This window comes from Mus musculus, chromosome 1 (genome assembly GCF_000001635.26).
Source record: "Mus musculus strain C57BL/6J chromosome 1, GRCm38.p6 C57BL/6J".
Lineage (NCBI taxonomy): Eukaryota > Metazoa > Chordata > Mammalia > Rodentia > Muridae > Mus > Mus musculus.
This window is the reverse complement of record NC_000067.6, coordinates 9,959,735-9,974,617: the sequence shown is the minus strand read 5'-3', so window position 1 is coordinate 9,974,617 and position 14,883 is coordinate 9,959,735. Positions and strand designations below refer to the sequence as shown.

The 14,883-nt window shown below is 41.7% G+C and overlaps 2 protein-coding genes across 6 annotated transcripts in view; both read left to right on the top strand.

Moving 5' to 3' along the window:
• The window catches only part of Ppp1r42 (protein phosphatase 1, regulatory subunit 42), a 44,920-nt gene extending 38,924 nt beyond the window's left edge, over positions 1 to 5,996 (top strand). For 2 of the 4 annotated variants that reach the window (NR_110971.1, NM_145692.2), the window contains one exon: positions 5,687 to 5,996. Coding sequence is in view for 2 of the 4 variants with exons in the window: in NM_145692.2 (NP_663730.1) it covers positions 5,687 to 5,798 (112 nt within the window). In the remaining 2 variants the exon portion in view is untranslated. The remainder of the gene's footprint in view (positions 1 to 5,686) is intronic. The other 2 variants (XR_003946510.1, XM_006495566.2) reach the window with 1 other exon arrangement.
• A 640-nt stretch (positions 5,997 to 6,636) lies between these two features.
• On the top strand, positions 6,637 to 14,455 carry Tcf24 (transcription factor 24). Of its 2 annotated transcripts, none has more exons than XM_006495431.4 (3): positions 6,637 to 6,916; positions 7,101 to 7,519; positions 11,097 to 13,146. In XM_006495431.4, exons 2-3 carry the CDS (start codon positions 7,133 to 7,135, stop codon positions 11,208 to 11,210), a joined length of 501 nt encoding a protein of 166 aa, XP_006495494.1. In that variant the 5' UTR covers positions 6,637 to 6,916; positions 7,101 to 7,132; the 3' UTR covers positions 11,211 to 13,146. The 2 variants fall into 2 exon arrangements, with proteins under 2 accessions (XP_006495494.1, NP_001272354.1); NM_001285425.2 differs by having other exon boundaries at positions 6,808 to 6,894; positions 11,097 to 14,455.
• Positions 14,456 to 14,883: the final 428 nt, after the last annotated feature.

The window sequence follows — 14,883 nt, the reverse complement described above, 5'->3', positions numbered from 1 at the left end:
GCACAGTACACATTCTGTATCCATGTGCAAAGTCTAGATCGTTAGAAGTACAATAAAGAGACAGTGGGAACCACTCTCCTCTCTTTATCCTAACCAACCTCGGAGCGAAGGGCATCTTTTAAAATAGAAACCATCTCCACTGCAAGTATGAACTGCTCTAAACAAGGCTAGCAGAACAGGGGGTTTGTGAGACACTCCTGCCACTATGTGAAACTGAGTATGTTCATCTCAGAGTTTTCAGACTTAGCTATGGAAAAAAAATGTTATGCAAAGCTCTCTTTAAATGTTTATTAAGTCCTTAGGAAAATATATTTTCCTGAAAGTATGCCAAATACTGTTTTGGTTTAAGTCTGATTGGATGGCAACATTAGTTTATGTCTCTTTTTAATAAAAGGTGACCAAATAAATTATCAAACTTCCTCAAGTACTTTTGGGGTGTGCCTGATTCGTTTTAGTAATTAGGAGAGGGAATATTATTTGCTCTCATGAGCTACTTTCCATTTTTGTTTCCATATCACAATTCATTCATGTAATTTCCATTTTCAATTGAAATATACCACCCATACAAGGCAGAAGCCTAACGTATGGCTTGTCACTTTCATCTATGAATGCAACCATGCAACCTTTAGTAAGTTAATGTCAAAGCAAAAACAAAATCCTAAAGGACAGTGAGATTAAAATTGGAAGATTGGTAAGGTACAAAAGACAACGTATTAATAATTTGGTCTGGAGGGGTTGGAGAGATGGCTCAGCAGTTAAGAGCACTGTCTACTTCCAAAAGACCTGAGTTCAATTCCCAGCACCCACATGGCAGCTCAAGAGCTGTCTGTGACTCCATTTTTAGGGGATTCAACACCCTTGCACAGACACATACATGCACACAAAACATCAATGCACATAAAATAAATCGCTAAAAAGAAAAGAAGGAAAAGAAATATAGTTTTTGTTTTCACAAAACATCCCCCAGGGGGAAAAATTGCCCTGGAGTATTGATCAATGGTAGAGCATATTTGCCTAGTGTCATATGTTCAAGACCCAATGAACATGCGTGTGTGCGCGCGCACACACACACACACACACACCATTTAAACACAAACACCATCTAAACACAAGCACACAGACACACACACCATCTGAACACAAACACAAAGATCAGATTATTTTCAGGTTCTAGGAAAATCTATTTAAGCAACTCTTCCCCTTAACTCTTTCAAAGGTGAAAATGAGGTGGCACTCACAATATATTTTTACAAGCTATATTTAACATTCAAGGTGAGGAGCAAGCAGGGTTGAAAGCAGTACATGTTCCAAAAGCAACAATCTGTTGCACACTTCCTTCAAGGCTCTGCGCACAGGCAGTTGTACCTGCACACAAATCGGTGCGCCACAAAGCAACAGCTGTCCGAAGACCAGGGAATGTTTCCCCTGTCTCTTATAAATGCATGCAGCCTACACGTGTATATTTACACAAGTCTGCTTTCCCTGGAGGGAGGAAACATTCAGACTTATTGACGTTGTTTCTGACCCTCAAACTGAACTTGATACTATCAAAGTATGCTTTAATTAAAGATTAGGTCTAAATTATTTTTTATGTAAAGGCTGGTTCTGAACAAATGCCTTCACTGTTCAGTTAAAAATAATGTATGGTGTTAAGTAAGCAAAGGCAGCACATTGTCACTTCCCTCTGTATTTGTCACAGCGAGCACTTCTGACAGACGTTTCCTTTCTTCAAATATGCTAGGGGGTGCTTGAACCTTGGTGGTTTAAAAAATAGCCATTAAACCCATAGCTGCTGCTCATAAGATCCACCGAAAATACATGCACAGCACTATACCATGAAGAGAAAATACATGCACAGCACTATACCATGAAGAGAAAATACATGCACAGCACTATACCATGAAGAGAGCATATGGTGACTTAACTATCTCCCAACTCCAAGCCATGTATTTTGCTAATTTAGAAATACGTTTGTGAAGGGTTGGGCTAGGCTGGGTTTTAGATACCTTTAAAGAACATGAATCCCTGGGACTCGTAATTCACGGGAATGTGTTCCCTCCATGTTGGTTACCTATTTGTGAAATACCTAGTTAAGGTATTTGCTAAGCTGTGGGAGGAAGTTTCTTTGAATTAAAGGTGGATTCTAACGCTGGAGAGGTAGCCCAGCAGTTAAGAGCATGTAGGCTGTTCTTCCAGAGGTCCTGAGTTCCATTCCTGGCACCCATATGGCAGCTCACAGCTGTCTTATAGTCCCAGGGATCTATTACCCTTTTGTGCTGTGCACGTGTGCATGCAGATAGAGCACCTACATGTATAAATAAATCTTTTTAACGGATTCTAATAGTTAAAATAACTTGCTTTCACAACTGGTGATGTTGTGTTTAAACAGTTGTAATAACAGATCTATGTGCTTCAAAAAGGGTTTTAAGAACTGTGATAATATATTTAGGCATAAAACTCTAGGATGCTTTTACATAAACTTACATGCAAAATAAAAAACATTTTTAGTTTTATTTTGCTAATCTTTCCTTCAGTATACTTAATTTCACGTGCAACATAAGCATTGTGTGTATAGGTAGATAGAAATATTTTGATTTGCAGTTCTCAAAGTCTCTTTGAGAATAAGAGACATCCCTAAGAGCAATAGTGGAAAGCAACATAAAGATTTCCATTCTAACAGGCTAAGCTAGTGTTTGGATATTCTGGCTTCAATGCTGTCAATATAAGCCTAATAATTTAACATAACTCTTTTTTGTTTGTTTGTTTGTTTGTTTGTTTGTTTGTTTTTTCGAGACAGGGTTTCTCTGTGTAGCTCTGGCTGTCCTGGAACTCACTCTGTAGACCAGGCTAACCTGCCTCTGCCTCCTGAGTGCTGGGATTAAAGGCATGCACCACCATGCCTGGCTTTAACATAACTCTTACTTTCCATTTTAAAATGCTTATATTTTGAAATATAAATCTTATCATTCAAATAATTTTTAAATACTAGACTTCTTCAATAAAAGAATATTCTGACTCCAATTGTAAAGCTCTCAAGGACTCCACTAAGAATATTCCCAGGTCCAGGAAGGTACAGAAAGTCACACAAGTGAGGAAGTGACTAAGATAAATGGACAAGCACAACTGTGTGCAGCTAAAAGCACCACAGGCATACAGGCCCGGAGCTATGTGGGCAGGTATACATGGACTTGAGAAATCAGAGCTGCTGGCAAGCAAGAGCTCTAGGTTGTAAAGTGATCTAAGTAAATATTGGTTCGGTCTTTGTCTTTAACAGTAACACATTAGAGCAAGTGGAGAGATGGCTCATTCAGTAAAGTGCAAGAGGTCCTGTGTTTGAATCTCCAACACCTACATAAAGCCCAGAAGAGCAAGCAGCACAGGCCTGGAATACCTTTACAGCTTGGGGGGGGGGGGGCAGGGGGAAGGGTGGATCCCTGAAGCTCACCGTCTGCCAACCTAGGCAAATTGATGAGATCTAGGCTCGGAGAAGAACCCTGGCTCAAAAACTTCTAAACAAACAAAAAACAAAACCAAAACTATTAAAAAACAAACACAAACACAAAAGGTGTAGAGAAACTGACAGACAAGGACACCAAAAATCAATCTCTAGCCTCCACATGCACACATATGCACACACATGCCCTCCCTGCCTCACACACAGAGGAAAACAATACATATTAGAACAGGTAAGAAATAGAAATAAGTCTCCAAATAAATATGGAGTTCCTAGAACTCATACACTAAAAACAGGAAGTGAAAAATCAGGCCGCATAGCACAATAGTTTGATGCGTTATAAAATTAAATATACAGTCCAATCCATACACAGAAAATTTCCAAGGTCAAATGAAAGTCTACACCCAAAAGAAACTTTACCTGGGTGTTTATAATGTGGTAATTGTAATCACGAAATACTTAAGGCAGCCACACATATCTCAAGTGGGATATGGATAAACAACCTGTAACATATACGTATTATACATGTGTATTATACACACACACACACACACCCTAAGAACACTATTGTGCAATGAGAAGAAATGAGCCATTGATATACTAAACATGAATGGGTCTCAAAAGCATTAAGTAAAATTAGGTACATTTTAAAAGAAATCTACGATGTGCTTCTATTTGTGTAATATTTTGGCAAAAGGGCCATAGTGACAGAAACTAGATCAGGACTCACCAGGAACTGGAGGTGGGTTGACTTCAAAAAGGGAATGTGACAGATAACGGAGTGTTTTGTGTCCTTATTCTCATGGTACTTGTAGCACTGTATATACATCTTAAACTTAAACTATTCACTCAAAAGGATACATTTAACTATAAAAGGTGTTTGTTTGTTTGTCTGTTTGTTTGTTTTGAGACAGGATCTCTTTTTTGCCCTGGCTATCCTGGAACTTGATATGTAGACTAGGCTGGCCTGGAACTCACAGAGATCTGCCTGCCTCTGCCTCCTGAGAGCTGGTACTAAAGACATGTGCCACCATACCAGGCTAAAAGCTGTTCCTTAATTTAAACAACAAATAGTTGAAACCAATTTATTGTTAAATGTATACAAAATATATGTATATTATAAAATGTTTAAGCATTTTATTCTATGCTATGTAATATTTGCTTTCTACCTTTAATCGTAAAGACAATCTTAACATAACTCAAATAAATTTAAATATATTTAAAAGACTTAAGAATAACTTAATAATTCTTAGAGCCTGGCGTGGTGGCGCACACCTTTAATCCCAGCTTTCGGGAGGCAGAGGCAGGCAGATTTTTGAGTTCGAGGCCAGCCTGGTCTACAAAGTGAGTTCCAGGACAGCCAGGGCTACACAGAGAAACCCTGTCTCAAAAAACCAAAACCAAAACAACAACAACAACAACAAAACCCCAAAGACTCGGTAGTATGGCAAAGATTAAACATTAGTGACAACCTACTTGGCTTGATCTCGGCCTTAGCCTTTTACTAGGTATTCAACACTGGACAAGTGGCCCAATCCCGGAATCCCATCCTCAGCTTTTGTAAAGGCAAACTGAGAATTAACCTGTAAAGCGCTCAGCACATGAAAAGTGCTGTGTGCTGCCTGCTACTTATGAAATAGTTGATATGAAATAGTGGAGTTTTAGAATTACCTGTAGTTAAAGTGACTGAAATTTATTATTATATCCAAAGTACACTGTAGCTGTCTTCAGACACACCAGGAGAGGAAGTCAGATCTCATTTCAGATGGTTGTGAGCCACCATGTGGTTGCTGGGATTTGAACTCAGGACCTTCAGAAGAGCAGTCAATGCTCTTAACCACTAAGCCATCTCTCCAGCTGAAATTTAACTATCAAAGTCTCTCACAGGAATTTGGACTTAGAATCAGCCTGCATAGAATAGCAAAGATAGGACAAAACAGGAGAGGCTCAGTGGTCTGTTCTGTGAACCTCAGTCTTCTCACACACTGTTGGGCAACACCTGCTCTGCTGCCAGCCGGTGCTGTCCAGGAGAGCAACAGGCTAACTAGAAAGATGTGTCCAGGCGTCTCTGCACAGCCACAGCCCACCTAACCTCCCTCTGTCTGTGTGCCTCTCAAAGCAGGGAAGCCTGGATAGTTATGAACCTTTTCTACCAACAGTGTGTCCTGGGTACTTTATCACCTTTTTCTGCATGTCAATTAAATGCTGGTGTGTTTTTGTTTGTAAATACAGGAATCTGTCCTTGAAGGAATCTGAAAGCTCGCTAACAAAAAACGATATCCATGAACCTCACCTTCTCCAAAATCCAAAAGTAAAGGAAAATTTGTCTGAGAAAAAGGAGTAAATTCAGCCTCGAGTGATTTGATTTCTTCATAGAACTAGGCAACAGCATGTTTTGAGGGTTTGTGGACTTCACTTATCTCGGTGTGTAAGTTGTTTGATTTGTTTCTTTATAGAATCTGAGACTTTGCTTTATGTGCGTGAATTCTGGGATCTATTTACTTTATTAGCTATTAAATAAAATTTGCCAGGAAATAAAATGTGGTTTCGTATTATGTGGTTTCTTATTCAACACAAGTCCTTTTGAATCAAGGAAATCTGAGTGTGCGTTCTAAAGCCTAAAGCCCATTACAGTCTTAGAATCACCGTGATTCACTGACAAGTCCACGTTTCGGTCCATCGTGGTATAAAAAGTCCTGCGTTGCTATCTTACTGTTTGGTATTCCCGACGTGGAAAGTTAGAAATCTGCAGCGAAATGTTCGCGAATCTATAAACTAGCCTTGCCCTCAGTGACATTTCATATCTGATACTCAGAACCTGCAAAGAGGAAACCGCGCTGATTCCTATCCCGGTTCAGAGAATCTGGCTGGGCTGCGGCGAGAACCGCGTCCGCCACGGGCTGCAGCACTGAGTCCCGCCGGCGCCGGGGTCAGCCTGAGCCTGTGGGCGAGCGGGTGCCGAGGCCGGAAGGCGGCCGTGGCGGTGGCGGGTCTCTAGGTCACGGTGTACTGAGGAAAGGCTTCTACTGCAAGAATCTTCACCTTGTAGAATTAAAGGCGGACGGGGACGCACACGCGACGGCTCTGCTCCTGAAGTCCCGCTGTACTAAACCCCCGGGTCCCGTCCCAGCTGGACCACCGTAAACTACTCTCAACCTTCCGGCCAGAGGGGGCGGGGCCAGGCGTCCGCCCCACCCCCGAGCGGTTTGATTGATGAGTCTATCCGCCGAGGGGGCGGCTCCGGGACGCCGCTGCCCCTAACCCAAGGGCTCGGGTGGGAGACCCTCTCGGCCCGACGTGGCTTTGCTGGCTTCGGACGCCCACATAAAAGGCGGCGCAGAGCCTGGACAAGGATGGAGTGACCCACCCGCTCGACGCCCTTGGCCGCCTAGCCCTGCTCAGCCGAACCCCGCACGGCCGCTGCGGTGGGGGGAGGAAAGGTGAGGTGACGCCAAGTCCGAGGTGAGGCCGAGTCCTGCAGCCCCGTTTCCCCGGGCGGGCGGGCGGGCGGGCGGGCGGGCGGGGTGTGTCAGCGGGGACCGGAGCCTGAGCCCTGGGCGCCTTCAGGAGCAGCTCAGCACCTGGGGACTCGAGGGCGAGGGCGAGGCCGCGAGGCCGGGGCTCACGGCCGCCCGCTCCTTTGCAGTGCACGCCGGGGAAATCGGAGCCGGAGTCGCCATGGAGCGCGGCCGTCCCGCTAGCAGCCCACGCAGCGCGGAGTCCGCCGCGCCGCCCGCCGCCGCCCGCGACTGGAGCCCAGGACCGACCGGGACCGGGCCAACAGGCCTCAGCGGGGTCGCGGCGCGCTCCGGGGGTGGCCGTCCAGCCGCCGCGAACGCCGCGCGGGAGCGCAGCCGAGTGCAAACCCTGCGACACGCCTTCCTGGAGCTGCAGCGCACGCTGCCGTCGGTGCCGCCAGACACCAAGCTGTCCAAGCTGGACGTGCTGCTGCTGGCCACCACCTACATCGCCCACCTCACCCGCAGCCTGCAGGACGACACCGACGCGCCCGGAGACCCCGGTCTGGGCGCCTTGCGAGGCGACGGCTATCTGCACCCAGTTAAGGTAGGCGACTCTTCTGGGCTAGGAGCCCTCGAGCCACACTGTCACCGCCTGAGCAGATCCCACGGATCTGGCATTCCTCCCAGCCACCTGGGCGATGGTGACAAGGTCCCCACTGCAAGAGGCTGCTTCTTAACAGTTTGCAATCTAGAGGCTGGAGCGTTTAATTCTACCTGGACTCGCACACAAATTTCTCAAGCTTGGTAAAGATTTTCGGTCTTTCAGGGTGAAAAATAGGTCGGCTGTTGTACCTTCTGACTACCTGGTAACAACTAAGTTACATTCATGCCTTCGAGTGTCAAGTGTCTTTAACTTAAATAGTTGCATTCCTACTGTCTTTTTCTTGAGCTAATCCAAAAGCTTCATGAATTAAACGGAATCATGGAACTAATTCTTGGCCCCTAAAGTAATTATTAAAAAAAAAAAAAACCTGCCAAAATCATTAAAAACAAATGAGAGCATTCAGCATCCCCATAGAGTAAAATTTCAATCACAGTTAAATCTAGTGGAATATACAGCCACCAAGAATGTTAGAAGAAAACCCATGTTTCCATTAACTGTCATATTAGATTGCCTGTATGTTGAGTGAATTGGTCTGTATTCAGATTAGCCAAGAGAAACCATTTTGCATGATTTCTTTACGTATATGTGAAGTGGTCATGAGTGGGACTTGCATTTTCACCGTGGTGCAGTGGTCTCTGCATCATCATCTTCTAGATTTCTTTTGAAACCTTCAATTGATCTTTCTCTTCAGAATGGAGAATCTCTCTGTTGTCTAGATTTAAGTGTTCAGATTTGTGTCACTCTGTTCTGAAGTATTTGAACACAAATTCACACAATTAGAACTTAATCTTAAGTATCTAAGTGTTGAATAGATTATGAGTTAACAAAAATGAGGAGCTACATTTTGTTGAAATGTAATAAAACACATCTAATTTTATTTGTGTTTAAAATTATAGAATGCATTTTAACAAAACTTACTTTGAAAATACTATTAACATGGTGGTAGACTTAAACAGCTTAAATGTTAAGTGTGAAAACCTGAAATATTATTTATAATAATAATAGAACTCATTCCATCCCCGAGTTTTATAGCTGAAAACTCACTCATTATAATTAAGAGTTTTGTATTACAGTGAGCATTAAATTAATGGGATCCAGCTATCTCACTAATAGTTATCTCTGACTTGATGTTTGCCATATATCCCAAGAATGTCTATTTGAACATTAAGATTTCAATATCATAAGTAGAAGCTAAATGTCTCCCTCATAGTTGATAAAATTTAGAAGGAGATCAAGTCTTTCACCTCAGTGTCAAACAAGGCTTTCTTGATTGCAAAATGCTAGAGACATCGGGGTTAGAAAGAAACAGGCAGAGCAAACTAGCACTGCACTTGACTCGCATGGCAAATGTTCTTATCCTTAGAACTGTTTTAAGGAAAATAATCTGATTTTCTGTCTGATTCTAAAAGACAGTGCCCATAATATCTAAATTTCTAAACCTAGAGATAATTATAGAAGGGCAACGATTATCTCATAAAAGATGAAATTGACAATAGTTAACAATGGCTAGTTTAAAATTAAACATTTGATTTAACACTATGTAGAAATCTTTGCTTTAGGACAGGAAATACAACTGGAAGACTCAATCTCTTCCCTAAACAAATACAATATGGAGCTTAAAATAAAAATATAAATTGTAGTAGAGTACCGTAAAGAAGGATATTATATTGATTAAGAAAAACAGTCTAGCCGGGAGGTGGTGGCGCAGGCCTTTAATCCCAGCACTTGGGAGGCAGAGACAGGTGGATTTCTGAGTTTGAGGCCAGCCTGGTCTACAGAGTGAGTTCCAGGACAGCCAGGGCTACACAGAGAAACCCTGTCTCAAAAAAAAAAAAAAAAAAAAAATCTAAATCACCAGCTGTGGAGCTTCAGAAAACAGAAACTTTACATACTTTGTTGAAATTGGCTGCCTACATTTTATGTTTAAATATTAAGTCTAATCCTTAATACAACAATAATAAAAATATTCTGATCATTTTACTTTAATAAAGCCTTATTATAAACTTCCATAGATAGCCCTTATGGTTTTAAAGTTACTATTCCTATAATACAACAGTGTTACTAAGTGCTACACAAATTACTAACAATATTTTAACAAATATTCCAGTTCTGTCCAGTTTGAAATGTCAGGCCTCCTAAGCACTATTATGAGCATATTAGAATGATTGGGGACTTCAGAACATCACAGATGTAGAGCGAGATAGAGTCAGGGGTGAGGCTCGGTGGAGTTTGCACGGCCTTGGCTTCTGCTCACTTAGCTGGAAGATGGATGGAGAAGTGAACTTCTGAGGCTCACCTTGGGAAACTGGCAGTTTCAGTCAGCACTAGGGGCCCAGATCGTACAGAGACTCTCTAACTGCCAAGCCCCATGAGAGTCACTCTCCATACGATGGTAAAGAAGAATTTTAAAACTGTGTTCATCTGGGGGTCAGCTAGTTAGAGTAAGAGAGCATTTTTAAAGCTCTTCAATTCGGGCTCAGTTCTGGTTAATTGCTATATTTTATACGTTTAAACAAAGCAACATCATTTTAAGTATTTCTTAAAAATAGAGAACAAAGCATAACGATGTATACGTGCACATGAAGTTGCCAAAGGTTTATTACTTGATATGCAAACCTAAGAATTTATAATCCATATGATTTAAAAACAAGCTGAAAATCGACCAAATATGTCTTAGTGGAAAGGAAGAGTCAGGGCTGTGCTCCCCCATCGCATCTGGAGACATTAAAGTAGGACTTCTGTTGACTGCCACAAAAAGTGACTTTCCAGGGGATAGCACATTCTCACTTACTAACATTTTTGTTCCTGTTTCTTCAGTTTTCTTTGACATTTAAAAAATTCCCCCGTTTGTGAGAGACGGTGCTGCGCTTCGGTGTGTGTGTGTGCACTGATGTTCAAATGATGCTGCCCCGAACAACTGCAGCCACACTCCAGTCAGAGTGACATTGGCCATGGTCCTATAAACGTTCAAAATCATTTATTCATGCACATTACAGAACATTAAGTACATTATCATTACCTATAGTCACCTGCCGCGAGACAGACCTCAAACTCCAAAGTGCAGGCTGCTTTGTGAAGTTGCCTGCCACTGCTGTTCAGGGCCTGCCTAATCCTCCGTCCTAATGCCACTTTTAGCAGATGTCTATTTTGTATATAACTGAGCACTGCTTCTTCAGAACTAATGTTTTAAAATTAATTTTATTTTAGGATTCGCTTGGAATTAAAATACAGTTATAGACTTTCTCCATTTCAGCGATAGTCAATCGCCTTAAGTTCTTGCGGTTCTTGTCAAACACTCAAGTATGTTATTTTTACAGTTATAATTCAAAGCCTTTGCTTGTATCACTAGTATTGCTAAAAAGTCTTCATATTGTCCTATAGGCTTTGTAATTTTAATCCTTACTAGCTAAATAAATCTCATGAGCATTAATGTATCTTGAAGTTTAGATATTGTATACCTTCACTGTCTGTCGTAGGTACTAACTTTCAGAATCTTACTTAAGTACTCTCTTTTCAGAAGTGGCCCATGCGATCAAGACTGTATATCGGTGCGACTGGTCAGTTTCTGAAACATTCTGTCTCTGGAGAAAAGGCAAGCCATAGCAACACTTCAACGGCCTCACAGCCGTAGGTGTGTGCTGGGGTCTGGCAGAGCGGTGGCTATTGTTTTTAAAGACTGTGAAATAATTGTACTTATTGCATTGGACCTAACAGACACTGCTTCTGAAAGTTTACATTGGAACCTGTAGTGGAATATCAAAATCTGTATAAATAAATGTGGAATAGAATAATCAGCCCTATATAAAAATATATAGCTTATTTAGTCATTGTGCCAATAGTAAAGAGAAGCTATTCACAAAAAAGAAACACACACACAAGCATAGAGTTGTACTCCCCCAGACAATGCGTACACTGTCTGTTACAAACTGAAAAACTGATGTTTCCTTTTAGTTTTAGGAAATAGAACTTGGAACAGACATGGTGGTATGTCTATAACCCCAGCATTCCAAGATGCAGAGACAGGCAGATCTCTGAGTTCAAGGCCAGCCTGCTCTACATAGAGAGTTTGAGGCCAGCCAGGACTACATAGTGAAACCCTGTTTCAAAAAATAAACAAAATGTGTTTATATTAGTATTCAATTTTTGTGAAAGCCAGCATGTACTTTGAGTTGGCCATTTCAGTTAGAAAATATAGGATCATTATTCAGCTTGTGTGTATGAATGTGTGTGTGAAAATTGTTGCAGCAACTTTTATCTGTAGTTATTTTTTCCAGATAGAAAATGTATATGGAGTATTAGAAATGTTTTGGTTTTTTTATAAAACATGGTATGATCACCTTTCAAGAGGTTAGTCAATATTAAGATCTAACCATGCAGGCCCGTATGAGCAGAGGCTCAGGAGACACTGGCTGGCAGGGTTCATCTCTCTTCTGGCAACACCATATCCATCCTGCCTCTTTTCCCAGCCTGGATAGTTAGGCAGCCAGGAAGTGGCATTTTCAGCACTGATTTGGGAGTTCTGCCTGTGATCTGAACCATGAGAGAGTCTACAGACACAGATAAACTCAGGCTTGAGTCTGCCCCTTGATGAACCAGCTGCCCTTTCTTGCTGCACCACACACCAGCACAGGCCCAGAGATAGCTTCTCTTCTGACCATACCAACCGTTTGTGTTCAGCAAGAGTCACTGGAAAATCAGTTTGGGCTGCCTTAGTGGGTAAAGGTGCTTGCCACCGAGCCTGACATGATGCGTTCAGCCCCACAACCTACCCTGGAAAGAGAGAACTGACTCCTGAATGTTGGCCTCTGACCTCCACTTGATGGTATGCACATCCTACAACACAGAAAACAAATAAATGTAATAAAGGAAGGACACGCAGAGAAAGTGTTAGCAGAGCTCTGACTTTGATTACACGAGCTTTGACTTCCTGTCATTACAAAGGTTCTAAAAACAAACAAGATAAGTTTTTTTTTCTGATATTTAATTTGGTTGTTGAATATGCTAACAGAATTTACAAAGTTGGAAAATCTCAGAAGTCCCATATGGCCAGAACCATCAGTACACAGGTTTTGGGGGAAAACATTACTGAAACCCCAAAATGGAATATACAGAGATGAGACCTTAACCCCATTCCTTTGCTAACATGTCCCCTTTACCTATTCTAGCTTTTTGATTCCCTCTTCCAGTTGTGAAGTTTATTCATTTCTTGAGAACCCAGTTTTAACATTGCTGAACTCAATTTAAGATTGGCAAGGGAAAAGATGTATTAGTGGACTTGGCTGAATTTACGTAATAGTCAAAACCCTACTCTCTTGCCGCTCAGTTTTCCAATAGCCTGCGGCAGTGAAGTTAAAGATCAGGTGACAGCCAAGCCTACTGCTAGGAGATTCAACCTGTGGCCATGTTGGTTTATATCTGATAGTTTGTAAGTTTTATTTATTTTAATTTTCCTTTATATGTGACTGATGAAGTCTTTCTACATGTCATTTGCTTTCTACACATTACCATAGAACACAATTGTGTGTGCACTTAAATTTCTATGAATACATTCATCCACTCATTTAATATTAAAGAAAAAGTAAAATATGATTTGAATTCAGCCATTCACTGTTAACTTCATTTGTACAGGTGGTGGTAGCGTAGTTTGTATCATAAGGAATGGAATTAATTTTTTTTTGTTTGAAGTAAATAATAACCTCATGGCTTATTGTCTTCATAACAAAAGTGGCTTCGGACTAAGTGGATCATTTGGCCCTTTCTCTTACTGCCCTCCAGTTCACAGTGCTCCTGTCTCCTCTCAGTCAGTGTTCTCTTTGATCTGCAGTCAGGCCCACCACTAAGCCTTCAGCACACTCTTCTTCATAAGTTGAACTCTCTGCAGCTTCTGGTATCATTTAGGTACAGTCTGCTCACCATGGCCAATACACCTCCAGTCACGGTGCCCTTGTCCTGGGCACGCACAGAATGTCTGCCCTTCTTGTACTTGGTGGGGCTGGTCCTTGCCAGGTTATTTGAAGAAAGGCTGGAGAGATTTAGGAACCCTCACCATGCCTATTCGCACAGACATGATCAGGCCAGATGTGAAACTGTCAAACGTTCTTTAAAGTTACCTTAAATAGGCCTGCAAACACTATTGTAGCAAAAATTTCACCAAATGATTTTTTTTGTAGTTATGCCAACCTATTAGTTTGGCCATAATTTTATAGCATTTGTGGAGTAGGGACAGATAGGACTTTTGTTGAATTGTTACTTTTCTATATCATCCTATTAAGTAGAACATTGCCTTTGATGTTGTAACTCATTTCCATTTATTCACTTACAAATGTTTCCATGTCTAAGAAGTGTAGTTTATAACACTCTACAAATTGATAAATATACTAGCAGCTTTAAGAAGATTGAAAACAATCCCAAAGAGGCTGCATCCATTTAACTACAAGTTCAAAAGGGCAGGCTGCTTTAAGTCATGATATAGACTAATGGGTATTACTAAGGTAAAATGCCAATTTGAAAACTAGTCTATCAAATGTGCACTTGTCTCTTTGTGTAGCTTGAACATGGGGGGTGAAATGGTGCTGAGGGGAGGTACCGACTCAGTGTCCACGCTCACTGTCATGTCCTCAGCATTGTGGAGACAATGACTGGGATATTTGGGTCATATAATCTACACAAGAAACCCTCAGTTAATTCTTTTGCTTCATGAAGCTCTCCCACTGGAATTTCTCATTTAAAATTTATTTATAATGATCATGGGGAGGGGCAGGAAAATGCCAGTTTAGAAAGAAAACTAGCTGTATTTTTTCCTGACCATAAAAAAATATGTACATTACTGCTTGTTGTTATGTGAACTCCTCATCAATAAAGCTGCACTATAAAGCATCTGTGTCTGTTAACTCTGCCGTGTCTGTGACCAGCTGTCAGACAGGAGCAACTGAAGAGAGGAAGCATTTCTTTTAGAGTTCAGGGAACTCGTGTGACTGACCTGGTTCCTGGTCATGCAAACTGGGACCTGAGACAGTTTGTCACACCCACTCTCAAACAAAAAACAAAAAAGCTTATACCCTCAAAGTCCACCCCTACTGGCCAGCTAAACTCTACACCCCAGATTCCAACAACCTTCCGAAACATCCCCTCCAGCTGAGGACCTGATATTCAAACACAGGAGCAGCCCATATGGTATGTTTCACATTCCAATTAGAACAGTATCTCTGCGCACTTGTCTACAAAGTCACAGAAGGATGAAGTAGAAGGAAGTCCAATTGTGGAGGAGAGGAGAGAAGAAAGGGGCTCCTCTCTGGTCCATAGTG

Bases quoted from the DNA above. Each gene is read 5' to 3' on its own strand.
- Tcf24 (NM_001285425.2), top strand. From the start codon at position 7,133: ATGGAGCGCGGCCGTCCCGCTAGCAGCCCACGCAGCGCGGAGTCCGCC. The intron at 7,520-11,096 runs GTAGGCGACTCT...CTCTCTTTTCAG, and splicing joins GCTATCTGCACCCAGTTAAG to AAGTGGCCCATGCGATCAAG.